The sequence below is a fragment of the Arachis hypogaea genome, chromosome 20 (genome assembly GCF_003086295.3).
Source record: "Arachis hypogaea cultivar Tifrunner chromosome 20, arahy.Tifrunner.gnm2.J5K5, whole genome shotgun sequence".
Lineage (NCBI taxonomy): Eukaryota > Viridiplantae > Streptophyta > Magnoliopsida > Fabales > Fabaceae > Arachis > Arachis hypogaea.
In genome coordinates this window covers 24,571,789-24,591,867 of record NC_092055.1, presented here as the reverse complement: position 1 = coordinate 24,591,867, position 20,079 = coordinate 24,571,789, and the positions used below count along the sequence as shown (strand labels likewise).

General features: G+C 30.8%; 2 protein-coding genes across 3 annotated transcripts; one reads left to right on the top strand and one right to left on the bottom strand.

Annotated features, from left to right (window-relative positions):
- Positions 1 to 729: 729 nt before the first annotated feature.
- LOC112784701 (uncharacterized) lies at positions 730 to 5,326 on the bottom strand. The gene is made up of 3 exons (XM_025827998.2): positions 5,170 to 5,326; positions 1,439 to 1,635; positions 730 to 1,331 (listed from the first exon to the last, which is right to left on the bottom strand). The coding sequence occupies exons 2-3, from the start codon at positions 1,632 to 1,634 to the stop codon at positions 994 to 996; spliced, it is 534 nt and encodes a 177-aa protein (XP_025683783.1). The 5' UTR covers position 1,635; positions 5,170 to 5,326; the 3' UTR covers positions 730 to 993.
- A 2,017-nt stretch (positions 5,327 to 7,343) lies between these two features.
- On the top strand, positions 7,344 to 13,031 carry LOC112782309 (replication protein A 70 kDa DNA-binding subunit D-like). 2 transcript variants are annotated; one of them, XM_072229854.1, is made up of 14 exons: positions 7,344 to 7,607; positions 7,800 to 7,929; positions 8,982 to 9,070; positions 9,233 to 9,342; positions 9,436 to 9,703; positions 10,284 to 10,379; positions 10,479 to 10,604; positions 10,697 to 10,781; positions 10,885 to 11,017; positions 11,138 to 11,295; positions 12,056 to 12,179; positions 12,282 to 12,464; positions 12,567 to 12,632; positions 12,746 to 13,031. In XM_072229854.1, the coding sequence occupies exons 7-14, from the start codon at positions 10,565 to 10,567 to the stop codon at positions 12,893 to 12,895; spliced, it is 939 nt and encodes a 312-aa protein (XP_072085955.1). In that variant the 5' UTR covers positions 7,344 to 7,607; positions 7,800 to 7,929; positions 8,982 to 9,070; positions 9,233 to 9,342; positions 9,436 to 9,703; positions 10,284 to 10,379; positions 10,479 to 10,564; the 3' UTR covers positions 12,896 to 13,031. The 2 variants fall into 2 exon arrangements, with proteins under 2 accessions (XP_072085955.1, XP_029151946.1); XM_029296113.2 differs by lacking the exons at positions 7,344 to 7,607; positions 7,800 to 7,929; positions 8,982 to 9,070 and having other exon boundaries at positions 9,077 to 9,342.
- The last annotated feature ends 7,048 nt before the right edge of the window (positions 13,032 to 20,079 follow it).

Genomic DNA, 20,079 nt, shown 5'->3' with positions numbered 1-20,079 from the left:
CTGTCAAAACATTACACTTATTCATCTTGTCTAAATTCTAGGATCACTCTAAAATATAAATATAATTTTAAAAAACAATCTAAGTATTAACTCTAAAAAAATTAGGGCTATCAAACGGGCTAGCCCAGCCCATTTAGACCCGGCCTGTTAAATTCGTGGGTTAAATGGACTGGTCCATTTTAAGCCCGCTTTATTCATGGGCCAGAATTTTTTAACTCGGGCCGTTATGGTCAGCTCAATAGGTTCGGGCCAGCCCATTTATCATTTGATTTTATTTTTAAAAAATATTTTAACAAAAAATACTATTTTTAGGTCAAAAACCTTTAAAAATAATATTTTTTTTTTAGTTGATGGATCGGATATTCGGATCAGATCGAAAAAAATATCGGCTAAAAGTGCTGCTTTTTTTGAAAAAAACATAAAAAAAAATAAATTGACCACCCGTTTAGCCTGCGGGCTAACTCGTTTAACCCGTTATTTTTTTCGGGTTAATCGGGTTCAGCCCGTTTAGCCAAAAATTTAAACGGGTTTAATTTTAGAGGCAAAATCCGCCCATTTAAATGGGTAAACAGACTGCTCCATAGATTTAGCCCATTTTGGCGGCTCTGAACAAAATTATATCATCTTTTACCGAATACAAATTTCTCACTCTCGTTTTACGGCATATAAAAGAATTTGTCACAAAAAAAACTTTAAACACTAAAACTAAAAGCAAGAGAAAACACATGAAAAACAAATTGACTAATATATTACAAGAATGGTTAAAAAAATCTTTAAACACTAAATTTAAAGCAAGAGAAAACACAGGAAAAACAAATTGAATAATATCTAACAAGATTTCATCATGATATCACGGTTAGAAGTTCTTATCTACACTAAAAGTAAGAGAAATATAAATCTTGACGGACATACAGTCACTGTTTAAATTAGAAGAAAAATCTCTTCTTCTAAGATGATAGAAACTAACCAAATTTATTTGTGTTTTGGTTCTTTCTATTGGGTATTCTTATTCTTAAGATGAATCCTTGTTCTAAGATGAAAGCCTCCATGATTTACAGCATCAATAAACTCTTCCAAGCCAAATTGATTATCTGAGTTTTTCTCTGAATTTTGCTCCTTTCTGTTTCCACCTTTTACTCTTACAATGCTTTCAAACGGCTTCTTTGGGTTCATTGTCAAGAATTTTATTATTTGAAATTCCTCCTTCTCCTTCTTCCTCTTCATTTTCTTTTCTTTTTTCTTATCAACCCTCTTAACGACGATTATGCGTTTTGCATTCTTCTTCTCTATGTAATTCAATGTCTTCCATAAATTATTAAAGTCGAAGCAATCTGTTACACATGTTAAGTTTAAATTTATAATAAAAGAGTAAAAAGATACTCACAATGATTTCAAGATTATTATTGAATTTAAATTAAAAAAAAAATGAAACACTAACCTTTTGAGAGAGATTGAATTGAATTAGGATCTTGATTAGTTGCAGAACCAATAATATTGGGAGAACTTTGGTTTCTTATGGTGATATCAAAATTTAACAGAGCGTTTGACATTTCAGCAAAACTATCAAAGCATGAAGGTTTTTCATGGCTATAAGTGTGGGCTTTGTCACTCTTTCTTTTCGATTCTGGTTTCATTCTGCAATGTGAATTCACGTAAAGACATGAGAATTTTGAAGGATTCTTATATTTGTATATTTTCAAGGAGATATAAATTAAGCTTATGAATTTAATTTTGATGCACTAAAACAGTTTTTAGGTATCTAATTACATAGTGTCAGGTCAGCAAACAATTGACCAGACTGCATAAATTACCTTACATTAACAGTATATCAAAATTAAACTCTTGAATGTTACTTGTATATTTTAGTAGCTTTAAAATGTGGATATATTGATCACTCTATGTCTAGAATCCTAATCTCAATTTGAAGCACAAAAATGCTGAATTCACGACCAAATTAAAACTATTAACAGTAAAATAAGGAAAACCAATGATGCAAGGAACGTGGGAATCTGCAATTAGAGAAAGTGATTGGAATGTCTCACAGGCACAGCCATCATTGAAGAAGAATAAGGAAATGGAAACATACCTTAAACAAGAGAAGAGCGATGTGGTAACTGCTATGCGTCAATATACACACGTAACACACCGCCTCAGAAAATATAACACTACTCTGCTACTACTGTTATGTGTGCTTTTTGGGTTTCTGTTTTGTTCTTTTCTTTCTCTTGTTGGGCCTGTAGCCCATTCATGTAGCTGAAATAAATCTCTCAATGAATATTATTTTGCTAGTTAAATGAGCTAATTGTAACCAAGTTAGGTTGGTCTAGTGGTTAGCTCACTAGTCCGCTTAAGCAAGTGTCGGGGGTTCGAATCCCGCCTTGTGCATGCAGCAACCCATTGGCCAGCGGCAAACCTTTAAATGGAGCTCATTACCGCGACGGATTAGTCCTTAACCTGCCGGGTTGGGGGATACCGTGGGAAACCAAAAAAAAAAAAAAAAAAAATGAGCTAATTGTTGACCTGCTAAATTTCTTTTAATAAATTAGACCTTATTTTTAAGGGACCAGTTTGTGCTGCAATAACTATTTTATAGTTATTAGGGTTTATATGTTGTTAAATCTGACATAGTTTGAATTTTGAAATATGATAGAAGTTAAAATTTTAAAATAAAATATAACAAATTTTGATAAAACAAACTTAAATTTACAAATTACAATAGAATTCTGCAATAATAAATAACTAAAAGTACTAGGGAAAGAAAAGCAGCTTACGAAGTAACTTATGATTCATTACTCATTTTTGGGTTTAAAGAGTTTTATTTAATTTATTGTGATGACAAATATTTAGTTTGGTTAATTAAGTTTGGTTAAATTAATTTTATTTGTGTATTAAGTATTTTGGTATATAATAAAGGTTGAAGATGATGATTTGGTTATATTGAAAGAGCTTTATCTCATCAAGAGCAAGAATTAATAGAAATCTAGAAGAGATTGCAGTTAATATTAGAAATAAAATTTGTGTCAATAACGATTATTGATTGGGACAACAACGACTAATAAGATCAGGAGCTGCTGTTTTGTTATAAAAAGATGATCAAAAATCAAGAAAAAATAAAGAATACACAACCAGCAGGTTTGAGAGTTGTGATTCTTCTTTATTTAATTTCAAATTGATATATTTGAGTTTTAGATTATAGAGTCTTTCTATTTGAAAAGAAAAATACATGTTTTAGTATGAAAAATTTTGAGTAAAAACCAATGAAAGAAAAAACATTACATAAAAAAAAAAAAGTCAAATAATTTCTGTTTACGTTTGAGTCTTTATTATTGATTTGATTGTTTGGTTTTGACTATTCTGATTTGTCTTGGTTTGTGAAACTCATAATTATAGTTTGAATTGGTGTTTGTAATCTTGTTGATCTTTATAATGAAATTGCACTATAATTATGGTAAAAGCTAGACATAGATCTCACTACACTTCGAAATTGAACTAAGATATATGTTGGTTTCTCTTTCTTTCATTCTTTATTTTTAAACTTCTGTAGTAGCAAAAGACAAATAAAACTTTTTCTGTTTGATAAACTTTCTACAATTTCAGTAAAATAAAGTAATGAACTACTTTTCATGTATTTGAATTGGTATTTGTAATCTTATTGATCGTTATAATGAAATTGCACCATAATTGTAATAAAAACTAGACATAGATCTCACTACACTTCAAAATTGAACTAAGATATAGATCTCACTACACTTCAAAATTGAACTAAGATATATGTTGGTGTCACTTTCTTTCATTCTTTATTTTTAAACTTCTGTAGTAGCAAAAGACAAATAAAACTTTTTTTCTGTTTGATAAAAAACTTTCTAAAACTAAAAGAGTGTCTTAATTCAAAAATAACCTTCCTTTAGACGTAGTAGAGCAAAAATCTTTACCCTAAACCAAGAGTCCATGCCAATTTAGTAATTATGACTCGAATTCTTAAATGAAGGTGATTTATAACAATCAAGGTTCTGAGAACCGAATTGGTCACCAAACCGCTTTAATCATTGGTTCATTGGCTTACTAGTTTAACTGGTTTAACCGTAATTCAACTGAAAAAATCGTTTTGTAATTATATCTCTAAAGTTTCAAATAACAGAAGCAGCAATCCTTCAAGAAATGAACACTTTTCTCTTCAAACTCTCTACAATTTCAGTAAAATAAAGTAATAAACTACTTTTCATGTATTTGCGTACAGGTTTAGTCCAAAGCTTTAAAAAATATGTTTTTAACTAGCTTCTTAGTACAATCAGTTTTTAACATGTAAAATTAGAAATACAAAAGTTGTGAAATCCTTAACCTTATATTTTAATTAAGACTAAGATTAAGTAGCCCAGCTAGGCAGCTAGTATACAAAATATACTGAGTTTCAAGTCCAAATCTAATTGACTAACAACTGTTGCATTATACATGTTTGCGAAGTACTCCAAAAGTGTATGAAATATTGAAATGCACCATTCAATGCAACAAAAACCTATGCAGGATGCAATGTACAACAAAAGTATAGTTCAGGACTTGTATATGGGAAAATAAGATAGTAAATCAAAAATAAAATTTTTTCACCATATCACCATATTTAAAAACTCATACATCCACCTTAAACTAAGACAAATAAATTAATTTCAGAATTAAGCCAGTCATAATGCAGCATAATTTGTGAAGCTTAATGACACACAAAAGTCAGTCTTAAGACCCAAATAAAAGGGTGCTTATAGAACATAATTCATATTTTCTAGCCCTAGTATAGCCTGATTCCTAATAATTCAAAGTCTAGATTTATTAATGCTATTGTGCTAAAATAAAAGCTCTAATTTCCGCAACCCAGGCAGAAGCAGTATATTTCCAGCATTCAAGGACAGCAAGGTTGGGAACGTTTTGAACAAAATATTGGAGTTCAATTAATTATTAAGACAGTCACAATTTATGCACAATTAAATCACAAAACAGTAAAACACAAACCAGCACATCACTACCCAAAAAGATCACAAAACACAAAACAACAGCAGAACAGAGGAGATAATCAATAATCATTAATCAGATAATCATTCAATAAAAACATAAACATTCAATAATCGTTCAATGATTTCTGAAAAGAGCATAAAAAAGAAACAAGAACAAGTGAGCACTGACTGCGGCGGACGAAGACTCAAAGAGACAACCCTGACTGCGGCGGACGGTGGCAAACACGGCTGCTCCTTGCGACGGTGGTGGAGGCTAGGGCTTTTCTCTTGGTTGAACTTCTGATCTCTGAACTCGAAGGAAGGAGATTGGAATGGAGAAGGGTTTTCTTCAATAAAATCACAAAACATTCAATAATCAATTAATCATCCTGTGATTTGATTTCTGAACAAAGCATTAAAAAAAAAACGAAGAACAAGTGAGCAGTGAGCACTGACCTTCGGTCTGAGACGGCGAGAACCGCGGCGAGAAGAGTCAGCAGACGAAGACGACGGCAAGAAGACGAAGACAACGGACGCTCGAGGAAGAAGCTGCGCGACTGCGACTGGTGAATCTGAGAGCGGACAGCGGTTCGAGACTTGGAGAACGCCGAAGGACGAAGAGAGAAGCCTCGGACAACGACGGACGACGGCAGTGGCTCACTCCGTTCGGCGGCAGTGGAGGCTACCTAGGGTTTTCACTTTTTCTTTCTTTGAGTTGAGTTTTCTGATTACTTGATTAGTGAAGAACATACGAAGGAACGAAAGAGGGGTAGTGGGAGGCACAGCACTGAGCACGCGTTCTTTTTTTTTTTTCTATTTAACTGAAACGGCGTCGTTCCATCCAAACCGGCCGATTTCCAATCCAATCCAATCCAACCGGCTGATTTAGCGATTTGTATCCAGTTTTAAAATGAACGGTTTGACTTTTGAAAATTATTTGTATTTTCACGGTCGGACCGGTCCAACCGGCCTGTTCAGTTGAATTTTCAAAACCATGATAACAATTGAACATCTTCTAATTACGCTTAAAGAAATCAAGATTTCATGAAACATTAGAAGAGTAAATTAAATACGTAAAAGATAAAATTATATTAAGATTTAAATCATAAAATTGTTAAATTTAGTAAAAATTTTGTAAAATTAATCTATTCATTTAAAATTAATATTAAAAAATTTTAAGAATTAAATTAAAATTATAACTATTATATCTCTATTTTTTTTTATCATTGGCGTTTATTTCACAACCAAAGCAAGAGGTTAAGATTGATTTACAAGTACTTATATAAACCCATACTTAACTTTGAAAAGATACCCTAATCAATATATTTTGCCACATTTCTCATGAGATTTTCAGCTTTTTGGCACAAGAACTTATGAACTCCCAAAAATTTCAGCCTCTATGAGACTTGTTATCATCTATATTGTAATTTTTTTTTATTAGGTGATCTTTGTAATTAGAAATACTAATTTATTTTTATAATATTTAAATAAATAAAAAATTAATTATATATGTTTTTTTAAACATAAAAACAGATAAAAAATTTTAAATTTTTATTTCTAATTTAGAAAAATAATTAAAAGAATAAATTATAATTTTTAATATTTTTAATTTATTTCTTTTTTTTAACTATTTTAAAAGCAAGAGATATATTAATTTGGAGAATAAAGTGACAAATAAATCTTTGAGAATTTATATTTTAGATAAATTAGTTTTTAAAAAAAATACCAATAAATTTTTTTAAAATAGTAGATATAAACACACTATTTTTTATGGTGATTTTGAGCTGGCCCTTATGAAAGGCTCTTTGATAATGTATCAATTAGTGGGAAAGAAATAATAATGTCGGCTTTAAAGCTGTAGAAAGAGATTCAACAAATTTCCACTTCCTAATTGATGAACACTTTACTTTCTTATCTCTCTTATTAGAATATTATATAATATCTATTCTATTATATAAAAATCGGATGTCTGCACTTAATGATGAAGCTGACGTGACATGCTTCTGAGAGTGTTTCCCGATTTAATTTATTTGATTTGATTTGATTTGATTATATATTTAAATATTATAATTCATTCTATTAGTGAATTAATCTTTTTATTTATAAAGTCTAAAGTAAAATAAAAGTTTAAAATAAAATAAATAAATTGTTATTTATTCTAATTAAATTTGTTTATCTACTACATATCAATTAACATTAATTTATAATACATTAATTTATAATCTTTTGACTTAAAAAAAATGAAAGCTCAGCGGCCGATTTGGACCGAACCGGTATACATTTGATTTGCCTAATGCGATGTCGTTTCGGGGGAGAGGGGGGAGGAATAACGCGTTAATGCGTTACTGATTGCTGGTCTCCCTCTTCTCTTTTCTTACTTTCAGTCATTTCTTCCTTCAAAGAAAACAAAAAGGAAAAACCCTAGCTAGCCTCCACTGCCGCCAAACGGAGTGACCGGTTGCCGCCGTCCGTGGCTGTCCGAGGAGTCTTTCTTTGTATTGTCGGTGTTTTTCAAGTCAGATCCCCTATTTGATGTCTTCTTCATCACTCGGCGCCCATCCTCCGTCGGATTCTTCCTGCTGGTAGTGGTCGTCTTGTCGCCGTCGTCTCAGCGTCATTATCTCGAAGGTCAGTGGCTTTGGTGTGCACCTGTTCTTCGATTTTCATTTTATTCTCTGAATTTCTGTTCTGAAATCAACAATTTATTGAATGATTATAGGGTTTTGTGTTTTGCTAAAATCTTTGAAGGATTATTTGATTTATGAGTTCTGGCTCTGTTATACTGATGCTGCTTTGTGTGTTTTGTGTTTTGTGTTTTAGATTACACGGAACAAAAAAAAACCAATTACTTGGAACACTTGCACACAAACATGCCCAGTCCTAACAGCAGCTTCCCAATGAATCCTTGGTTGGGTCCTTCCCCTGTTCTCAGAACCTGGCTGTAATCATGGTAAGTCTCTAAACTAATTAATTAATGTATGTAATTTAAAACCCTAATCCCAAATTGCATGCGACCCATATGTAATTAATTTTATCATACAATTGATCTTATTTTTAATACGTCTTTTCACGTAATTTTTTTTGTTTTGTCTAAATCTTATATATTTTTTTTTATTTGTCTTATGTTGCAATATTTTTTTTGAAGTCAATAAAAATCAATTCCTCAGATTTTAAATTATAGAAAATATGATACTATCCTCTCAACACAATCTTTGGTCATATATGGAAGGTACTGATAACAAAACTTTTGGGAATTATATCAGATTAGGAAACAAAAAATTGGTGCTATATATCAAATTTAATTCTCATAACGCCTTTAGTTTGTACCTCTTGAAATTAAAATAGCCTATGATTCCAAATTTTCTACATCAAATACAAATTAATCTAATAAAAAATGAGAGTACGTAGGAGTACAGACAGAACTTGAAAAAAATATTTGAAGAGGTAAAAAATTTTAATAAAAAAATATATTAGTATTTATATTAAAATAAAATTTATAAATATAATTATTTTATTTTTAAATTTATTATTAATATGTAGGAATACATATGGTTAAGATTAACAAAAAAAAAATAAATCTAAGTTTGATTAAAAAAAATTTGTTTAAATTAATAAGCCAAATTAATTTTAAATAAAAAATTAATTTTAAAAAAATTCATTTTTACATTACTAATATATTTTATTCAGAATTTTCTACTTAATATAATTTAAAAAAATTCATTTTTACATTACTTATTCAGTTTTAGTATATTAAGTAGAAAATTCATTTTTACATTACTAATGTATGTAAATATGGTGATTTCCTCTTCAGCATATATTGCTTCTTATTTTAATTTTTCAGAATTAAACTCCAGTTTGCCATGTAAATGAAACACAGTAAATGTTGGCCGTTGATTTCTAACTTAATTTTGAATTTTATTTTATTTATTGATTTATTGATTTTATTGATATGATTCAGATTCTTTAATCCTGAATAGTCTAAACACTTTCCCTTTTTTTTAGCTGGATTTTGATATGAACGTAAAGATTCTTGCAATTCTTACCAATACTGGGGCTGAACAGTGCTGTGACTCTCTATAAGTTTGGCATAGGTGATCACCACATTTGTTCTTTATCTACACTGAAATTCAATTTATTTAAGTAATTTTGTAGTGGCAGGTAGCAATGGCAGCTAGGTGAGTTCATGTGCCATGTGGATTGTTTCACAATAAGTTTTTTTTTTTATCTTTCACTAAATATGAGGTCTGGTCCAGTGCATAAGGTGTGGAAGCTCAAAGTATGTGTCATTAGACTTTGGACCGTTTCTCAATTTGCAAGATCTGGGATGAAGGCACCTATTGAGATGGTTGTCCTTGATAAAGAGGTAAAATTTTTTCTTTTTATTTCAGATTTATTTTGGTAATGACTGAGCAATAAACCTCATTTATCTATGACTCTATAAAATTAATGCATTCAGGGAGATACAATTCAATGCACTGTAAAAGACATATTTGTTCCTATCTTCGAGGGCTTACTCGCTGAGAGCAACGTGTACGTGGTCACTAATTTTGGAGTTGCTTTGAATACCATCAAGTTCAAGCCTACTAGACACGAATTTAGGATCCATTTCAAGAGGGACACGATTGTGCGTCCGGTACAAGATTCTTCAGTTTCATTGAACGGATTTAATTTTGTTCCGTTCAAAACAATTCAATCAAAGTCTAAAGAAGATGGTTATTTAGTTAGTAAGTACTTTATTAGATTAATCTATGATGCATGTGTTGTTTAATTCTTTAAAGTCTAATTTTTTAATCCTATATATTGTTTTGCACCATTTGCTGTCTTTTTTTATTATGAGCATATAGTGGACAGATATGGATTCAATTGATGGTTGTTGCTATTCCTCTCAAGTCTCAACTATTGTAGATCCATATAATATTAATCTAAAATTTGTTTCATTGAGATATTATATTAAGGAAGAATTTTTTTATTATTCCCTTCCTGTAACAAATATTCCCTTGCTGTAATTTTATATTAAGAAATAATATAATTTCTAACTCAGTTAAATATTGTTTCATTTGAATTTTGTTTAATAAAAATATTTATATAATTTTGTGTATTATCTTTATAATGTCCTATAATTTTGTTTCTTCAGGAACTTCGATTTCTAGGCCCTAACTATTTATTAAAAGTTTTTTATATTTTTATTTTTAAGAGAATTAAAGGGATCTGATTTCAACATGAATAAAATGCGTTGATTCCAAAGAAAAAAATTTCGGCATATAGAGTTTTGTTAATCAATAGATTGGTGCCTTTATTTTGTAGATGTGATAGCTCAGTTTGCTTCTAAGGGTAACTTGGTCGAATTCACACGGACGGGAAGCCGTCAAGTTATATCACCATAGAACTTGATGATCTTGAGTAATGCTTAATATCTTTTTGATAGTGGCTTTTGTTTTAAAATCTTATTTTGGAATTTTGTGTCTCTCTTTAATCTACAAGAATTGCTATTTCTTATAGGGGTGGACAGAAATTAAGGGTAACGTTGTGGCAGTCTTTTGCTTTTGAATTGCTCAAATATCTAGAGGAACACCCGTGTCTTACCTATGGTTATTCTCCAAATGGGCAAGATGAAATTTTATAGTGGTTTGTTTATTTGTTTATTTTACTGGTATTTGAATGCATGTTTTCTTGTCATCATATGCTTATGGTATTTTCTTTTGTTATGTCTTTTGTAGGGGTCATGGGTGTATCTAACACAAACTACAATTCGAAACTGTTTATCAATGTTGAGTTTCCAGCTGCCAGGGATTTCTTTGCGAGGTACAGTGTATAGATCAGTATTGTGGTCAGCAGATTATTTATAGAATGCTTTTGATTATTAAACTATTGACAAATTTCATAATTTCTGATTTAAAAATGCAAGGGTGAACAAATTGGATCCTGTTGACGGACAAGGCATAATGCCGCTGGTCTGTGGTCAACCTGTTTCAGATGAGGAGGATTTTTTGCGTCTGTCAGTCTACAAAACAATTGCAGAGATAAAGGAGCATAATCAGGTAAAATTCTTTCTTTATTAGTCTTCCTTTTTTTATTGTATTTTTTATTGTATTAGTTCTAATGTTTGTTGGATCATAATCTCAATTGTTGTGTTGTACCCTCCCATCCATCGATTTTAGGATGCTGTATTTGTTACAGTCGGGACGATTAAAGAAGTTGAGACTGAATTTGGTTGGGGGTACAAAGGATGTAAGAAGTGTCGTCGTGGCTTGAAGGAACTTGATAAAAAATATTTCTGTCCCAATTGCATTAGAGACTACGGGTTTTATGAGCCAAGGTATGACTCACGATACTTCTTTAACATTCACACATTATATACTCTTTGTCCTCGAAGATAATGGTGTAATCTATGCATTTGTATTATTTGCTCAGACACTATTAAATTATTATTATTCTAATAGGTATTTTTATAACATTTTTTATGAATTATATATAATAAGAATTATTTTAAACTATTCTCGCTTGTGGGATGGAGACTCTTGGATAATTCCCCTTTCTGAGTTTCCAGATCGAATATGGAATCTTATGTGTTGTTTTTGAGTTTGATGTGAAGCTTCACACTGTTCATGATTATTATTTTTTTCTTGATTACATGTTGTAAAATTCTACTTGATTAGTAATTTTTTTTAATTAAAAGGCACTGCTCATAATTTTTGCTTTTGTTATGGCCAGTCGGTGATAATTGTGTGAATGTGGGGTTGGAGATTTAGATTAACTATTATTGAAATCACATTGCAAAGTTACTCTCGTGGCTTGCTATTTCTGTGTTTTTGGATTCTGATTCACAAGGGAAATATAAAAAAATTTATTAGCTACTGATTTATTTAGCTTTGATTTGTTCACGGGGTCACTTGCTTTTAGATTTTTTTAATTCCATTTGATACGTTTTATTCTTCCTTGTGGGATGGAAACTCTTGGGTAAGCTATTAAAAAATTATTTGCATCCAATTCAGTAATAGCATAGTATAGACACTGATTATTGGTAAGATTTATGTAGTGTGTTGTTCTTGGACTGTATATCTTTTGGTGAATAATAGGTACATCATCCACATAAGGGTGATAGACCACACCGATGCTGCCTCTTTTGTTTTGTTCGATGGAGAAGCTGCAAAGTTTCTTGGAGTTTCTACTAAGGACCTTAGGCAGTCTTGTGTGACTAAGGTTTGATGTTATATTCATTTTTTTGTGTTAATAGTCTGGACTATACCTTAATTTTTATTACTTATGAGAGCATGAATGAAGTTTTTTTTCCTAACTGTGAAGGGTGTTGAGAAAAATTCCTGTCCCGAAGAGATTAATAAGCTTAGGGATATTAAGTTCATCTTCAAAGTGCAACTCAAGATGAGGAATCTGAACTCTTATGAACCATATGTGATTCATGTGCTGAGAATGACAAATGAGAATTCTCTGGTCTCTGCCTTCCTGGATAAATACAATCCTGACACTGTAATCTCCTCTGTCTAATAACTTTTTCTTTTGTTTCTGTATTAGAAAAACAGATCAACCAGATTTTGATGATGTCTTTTTATTGAATCAATTGTTTTGTAGGGCCTTTTGTCCCATGAAAATTCTGAACTATTGAGTTTGTCTACTGGTCCATACAACACTTCTAAGGTTTGTGTCAAATGATTTCCAATTTAAATTGTTACAGTGATGTTATTAATTTTTACATAGTAACTAAAATATTATTATTCTTATATTTATTGGTACATGATGGCATATCCCAGGCTTGTGAGAGTGAGCCAACTCCATCACCTGCAGTTGATGAGAAACATAATTCTAAGATTCTCAGAGCTAAGAAACATATTGAAGAGATTGGAGATGAGTCAGTTTCATCCAAATCTAAGAAAGGGAAGTGGGTTGTGGTGGAGGACTAAATCAACACGCCTCTACACAGTTCGATTTAAAATATAGGAGAATAATTTATTTAAACTATTATTTGAATGAACTATGGTTGTTTGAGAGTTATTAGGATCTACAATATATGAGTAGTTTATTTTTCAAAGTTTTTCTGTTGACATTAATTTATCTCTTATAACTTGATACAAGAGTTGTTTCGTATATTTGTTTATTTAATCCAAGATTTTGAGTGTGTTTTCTTTTAATAAATAGTTATTATTATTATTAGTATTTGAATAATTATATAAAAAAATGAAAGTCCGTTGAAGAAATAAGTGTAATATTGGTGGTGGTGATAATATGTTGGCAATTGTAAGGAGAGTTGAGTGAGATTCAACTATGCACAGCATGTTTGGTCTTGGAATATCTTGAACCTTGCATTGGAATCTCCTCTCTCACATGGATATGATTACTACTTTGAGAACTTGGGAATAAATCATGCATTACTGAAATTATTTGCTCATTCAGCATCATTATTATTATCATTATCATATACTTCTTCAGTTTTAAAATAGGTATGGCTTTTATTTTAATTTAAAATGCATATTTTAATTTTTTAATGAATCTAAAAGTTAAAATTAAAACAACAATTATTTTAAAATAGACAGAATCTATTCAATGAACAGAAATAAAAACTTTTTTTAAATCAATTTTTTCGTTTATCAAAATAAGTGTAGAGAATCTGATCAATCACAAGTAGTCTCTTTATAAATTAGAATGAATAGAGAAAACAAAAGAAAATAAAAAGGGAATTAGAATAAATAAAGAAAACAGAAAGGGAATTAGAATAAATAAAGAAAACAAAAGAAAACAAGAACACGTTAGCTGGTCTCCCTCCTCTCTTTTGTTACTTTTATAAATTAGAATAGATAAAGAAAACAAAAAGGGAATAACACTTAGTGCATGCTGGTCTCCCTCCTCTCTTTTGTTACCTTTATTCATTCTTTCATTCAAAGATAACAAGAAGAGAAAACCCTAGCTAGCCTCCACCGCCGCCGAACGGAGTGACCGATTGCCGCCGTCTGTGGCTGTCCGAAGAGTTTCTCTTTGTACTGTCGGTATTTTTCCAAGTCAGATCCCCTATTTGATGTCTTCTTCATCACTCGGCGGCCATCCTCCGTCGGATTCTTCCTGCTGCTTGCGGTCGTCTTGTCGCCGTCGTCTCGGCGTCATTATCTCGAAGGTCAGTGGCTTTGGTGTGCACCTATTCTTCGAATTTCATTTTATTCTCTGGATCTCTTTTCTAAAATCAACAAATTATTGAATGATTATAGGGTTTTGTTTTGTTGAAATCGTTGAATGATTATTTGATTTTGGGGTTCTGGATTTGTTGTACTGCTGTTGCTTTGTGTTTTTGTAAAATTTGTAGATTATTATTTGATTATTCAGCTCAACGTTGTATGTTTTGTGTTTTAGATTATAGAGAAAAAAAACCAATAACTTGAAACACTTGCACACAAACATGCCCAATCCTAACAACAGCTTCCCGATGGATCCTTTCTTGGGTCCTTTCCCTGTTCTCAGAACCTTGGTTGTAACCATGGTAAGTCTCTGAACTAATTCATTAATATATGTAATTTAAAACCCTAATCCCAAATTGCATGCGACCCATATATAATTAAATTTATCATACAATTGATCCCTCTTTTAATACGTCTTTTCACGTAATTTTTTTTATTTTGTCTAAATCTTATATATTATTTTTTTATTTGTCTTATGTTGCAATATTTTTTTTGGAGTCAATAAAAATCAATACCTCAAATTTTAAATTATAAAAAATACGATACTATGTTATAAAATTATTTTTTCTAATAATTTAAGCTCATAAAAAAGGCATATGATTTGAATAAAATTATCTTAAATTTGCTACGTATGATACATAGTTTAGAAAACAACAATAAAATGATGAGATTTTTTTCGAAATAAAATAATACGATATCTTTCTTCTGATACATATATTATGGGTATTATTATATACGTGTGTATATATATATATATTCTTAAAGGAAGACATGAATTCAGCTGTTATTTTCATATCTTTTTTTACTCAATTTACTTTTAATTGACAGTATTTATGATATAGAATAAGAGATGTATTTTCAATTCAAATCTTTTTTTATTTTTTAAATTATCAAGACAGATTTTTTCTTCTTTTGGATTATGGAAGAAATATGATTTTGGATGCAGTCTAATTTTAAAGTGATTTACCCAAAAAATATACCTCTTCTTAGTTGTTATAAAAGCCTAGGAAGTATGGTCTTATACTATTATCATACATGCTATAATTTATGTTTGCTCTTATTTTTTTATCTAGAGAAAAAATGGATAGACAATATGATTTGTTAGAGATGATTGCACCGCCAAAAGAGAGCTGGAAGATTCATGTCAGAGTAATCAGACTCTGGTCTTTACCAAAATTCAAAGACCCCAAATCCAGTAGCTCTATTGAAATGGTATTGATGGATGAGTAGGTACTTCTAATTTATTTATCCACACAATTATTTCTCTGTTTTTATACACATAATCCCACATTTGTATGTTCCTCACTCTCATAATTATTACAATTTCAATCTCAACAGTTTTATGATTTTCTTGTGACCATTCAATTAAAAAATGAACAAGAATAAACCCCAATTGTATATTTCCTTGCAAGAAAAGCAAGAAAATTTTTTATAAAAGAATATTTTACAGTAAAAAAAGATTTAAATTTTAACTCTGTTAAATATTGTTTCATTTAAATTTTGTTTCATAAGAAAATTTATATAATTTTAATTATTATCCTTATAATGTCCTATAACAATTAAATAATACTTTAAAAATTAATGTGTCTTATTTTGGTTTAAATTCTGCATTAAAGAATTTTATTAAGGAAATATAATTTTATAAGCTAAAATAATTTATCAATATGATTGTATTACATAATATATTTATATTTAGTGTATTTCATTTGAATTGGCTGATGCGTCATTTTTTGTTATAGGTATAGAACTAAAAAAAATTGTATTATTTAGTAAAATTTTTCTTTAATTTGTTATTGGCTCTGTTTTGTTTTATTTAATTATCTATGTTTTTTGGTACATGCTAATGACATTGAAAGTACTTTCTTTTTATTTTGATACAAGTCAAACATGACTCTAATATATAATTAGATAATTATGGATATTGTTAGCGTATAATATATATATATATATATATATATATATATATATATATATATATATATATATATATTATTTTAGATGTTATTTTTTTTTATTAAAATTTATTGAATACTTTTAGAATACAGATTTTTTGACTATATGATTATATCTGCTATTTCTGTAATTGACTAAAAGAACAAGAAAGTAATTGACTAATTGACCTGTATATCAAACAATAGTCATTGGCGTTCAGCGACCTTACTCCTCAAGTTATTATTATTTGGGTGGGGATCAATTATCGTATTTTAAAGAAGATACAATAATTTAAGCTTCTTGGTGGTGTTTTTTTTTTTTTTAAATGTTCGACATAGATTCCAAAATACCAGTACACTTAACACTTTTTTTTCTTCCAATTTTATAATTTAGTATTAACTCGAAGGATAGCGATTTTACCAACTTCTAATTAATAGAGTCACTTATTTATTATATGCTATTTTCAACTTATTCTTAATGAAAAAAATTTTATGAAAAATAAAATAATCAAATAAAAAGATTTCATTATCAATTTTAAGAATAATAAAATTTCAATATTCGATTATATTCTCATGTAGCATTATTTTAAGATTCTAATACTGAACTATTAATTTTATTAAAGGTGACTTATGTTTAATTGTCTTGATTTTTAATAAAATTAATTAAATAAATTATATAATTTTGTGGAATTATTCCAATTATATTATTACTTAAAAAAATTTTTTCTCTCTGTTGATAAAAACTCTCTTCTTTCTCCTGGTAACACACAGTTAGATGATGTGGGAGAGTTGCTGCCGTTGTCTCTACTTTGACAACAGTGACCCTCCACTCTCCCTTCTCCCCCCCCTCTTAAGATCGAGATTTAGAGAAAAATTTTGATTCATAAAGTTGTTTAGAGATCAGAAAAATATTCAGAAATAGGAGTGGTTCACGAAGAAGATGGCACAAATTTTAAACAATCATAACATAGGACCGATATATATTAATTTTAGGCCATAACTATTTATTAACAGTATTTTATATTTTTATTTTTAATATATATGAAGTAACTTTATCTTCAATATGATGAAGTCATGTCACAATGAGATCCCCATCTTGCTTGCGACTTACATGTATCAGAAAAATTAATCTTTGCCTTCTATTTTGTTGTATTTTATTTCATGAATTTTTTAGGTAATTTAGTATATGTCCTCATTAAGAGTCAATTTAAATGAATAGAATTCAATCCAAATACCAAGTCTTTCAATAAGTGTGACTAGCACGCATATATATATATATATATATATATAGAAAAGAACAAAATCTAGGTACAAAATATAAAACTAACTCTTCCTTTTGTAAAAAATGTACACCAGAGAAAAGAAAAAGATTCAAAAGGTTTCACTGTTGGCCATGAGGAACTATAATGGAAAAGAGAATCATTTAAATTGAGAATGGAGGGAGGGATATTTGGCCAATAAAAAGGGAGTTTTGAGAGACTTTTAGCAAACTTTTTAAAATGTTCTAATTAGATATACAGTTAAAATTAAATATTCTAATTATTCTCAATATATAGTTAAATATATGTTTAAAATATAACGATAGTATATATTAAAGTATTAAACATTTGAATCCATTATGTGTATATTCTTCCTTTGGTTGCATATAAATCTGTTATTAATGCTTAATACTTAATATTCTAGATTTAAATCATATTTTTTATTTATTCGGTTATAAATATTGAAAGAAAATTTTTATATAAATTTTGTTTGTTTATTTAGTTGGAGCTTATTGGTACTGGGTGTAGAAAGTGAATAATAAAATTTTTTTTCTTTGTGAAAAAATAGGGAACAACTATGCATGCTTCTGTAGGTGAGGATCTGATAACTGTGTTCGAGTCATTGATATCGGAAGGAACTGTGTATGTTTTTACATACTTTGGAGTTAACAACAACTGTGGGTTGTATCGCACAACATCGCATCAATTTTGGTTGTTTTTTTAAGATAGAACTACTGTCTTACCCTCTTTCTGTGATGCAATACCGTTATATGGTATTAAGTTGGTCCCTTTTAGGGAAATTATGGGATACTCTCCTCATCATCCTTTTTTGGTTGGTAAGTGTATAATTTATGGCAAGTACACAAGTTGATTTTTTTTTTTAATTATGACAAAATATCACTAAAAGGTGTGATTTGGGCACATTTTTCTGTTTGATATTTATTTAAGACGTTGCTGGAGTTATGGCCGGCGTAGAGGGTGAGATGAATTTTAACACCCTAATATTCAAATCCTTATGCTCGAGTCATAAGTCAATGATATTACGGTGGTACGACTCTCAGGTGGATTTTTAATAAATAAATATAGGTAATTTCGAAAGGAGTATTAATCGAGAAGCCTGAAAAGAGTAGAAATAAAATCGCGAAGATGTATCTCTCACGTTTCGACAACAAAAGATAAACCGTGAAGCCGAAAACGATATACGGACAAGGCGTAGAGGAGATAAAGAGATAGATAACAAATAGATATATATAACATAAGTAAATAGCTACTAGTCGCGACCCGCGAAGTTTAGGTCGGCTAGAGTACATTATGAAATTAGTTGACAACAGTATATCCTAATCTCTCCCGAAGGAAACATGAGAGCCTCTATAGGAAAATTCAAAGAGTTCAATACATAATATAAACTTTCCAAAACAAAGGTGGAGAGATTCTAATCAAAACACAAAGTAGAGGAAATAAAGATCTTCGCCGTCTCTCAGACGACCCACAACTCACTTCTGAGCACCTGGACCTGTATCTGAAAAACAAGAGATATATACGGAATGAGAACCCCGGGCCCATGGGTTCCCAGTACGGTAAAAGTGCCAAATAAATTCAATGTACTGCAACAAAAACTCACTAAGCATCCTAAACTTTTTCACCAATTATTCATCCTAGGTTCTCGCTAATCCATGAATAGGCAACTGTCATAAGGGAGTGCTAAATTCAATTCATGTTTCATATGTTTCCCAACTCACTGACTCTTCCACGAATCAGACTCAGAATCATAAGCAAAACCATCACCAGCTGTTCTGCCTCAGCAGTTCTATATCAATACATCATCATGCAATCGCATCATCAATTCATCCCATCAAGAACAACCCTCACACCCACCGACACCAGCATGAGGGGCCTCTCAGTTGTACAAACACAAGCAATACAGGCAAGTAATACACAAACATGATACAAGTAGAACAAGTAGCATATAGTCAGGTAACATGGCATATATGATGTAGAAATCCAAGACAAATGGCAAACCCAAACAATTCAAACATATGCATATGATGAATGCCTGCCCTATGGCTGATGATATCATCTGTCGGTTATATAGCCAACCTGACATATCCTGGTAGCTAACCATTGGACAGAAACACCCCTTGCGGAGCAAGTAGGTTTGAGCTACAACCCCCTTGCTACTGCCCGCTCAACCCAGAGCCAGTGAAATAATCACTACTGCGGCTACTACCCAGGCGGGTGTCTAAAAGCTCAACCTGGAGCGAGTGGATTCACCACTACTGCCGCTACTACCCAGGCGTCGCAATCTCTGACCTGGAGCAAGTGGGACGAACCACAACCCTTGCTACTACCCAGGTATCTCAAGCATTGGCCCGGAGCAAGTGGGACGAACCACAACCCTTGCTACTGCCCAGGCATCTCAAACATATATTCATTCAATCTCAATTCATATTATCAACATTCATTGTTACCAAATCTCAAACATTAACTTGGAGCAAGTGGGACGAACCACAACCCTTGCTACTACCCAAGTATCACAAATAAACATTTATTCATAATCACCCTTCATTATTATCAATCCTCAGACAATGACCCGGAGCAAGCGGGACGAACCATGACCCTTGCTACTACCCAGGTATCACAAATACACATTTATTCAAAACCCCACGATTAAACTCGTTTATCATAATCCTCCTTTTCCGTCTCATACCCGGAGCAAGTGGACAACGCCACT

Bases quoted from the DNA above. Each gene is read 5' to 3' on its own strand.
- LOC112784701 (XM_025827998.2), bottom strand. From the start codon at position 1,634: ATGAAACCAGAATCGAAAAGAAAGAGTGACAAAGCCCACACTTATAGC. The intron at 1,332-1,438 runs GTTAGTGTTTCA...CATGTGTAACAG, and splicing joins AATTCAATCTCTCTCAAAAG to ATTGCTTCGACTTTAATAAT.
- LOC112782309 (XM_072229854.1), top strand. From the start codon at position 10,565: ATGGTTATTCTCCAAATGGGCAAGATGAAATTTTATAGTG. The intron at 12,180-12,281 runs GTTTGATGTTAT...CTAACTGTGAAG, and splicing joins GGCAGTCTTGTGTGACTAAG to GGTGTTGAGAAAAATTCCTG. The intron at 12,465-12,566 runs GTAATCTCCTCT...ATTGTTTTGTAG, and splicing joins ATAAATACAATCCTGACACT to GGCCTTTTGTCCCATGAAAA.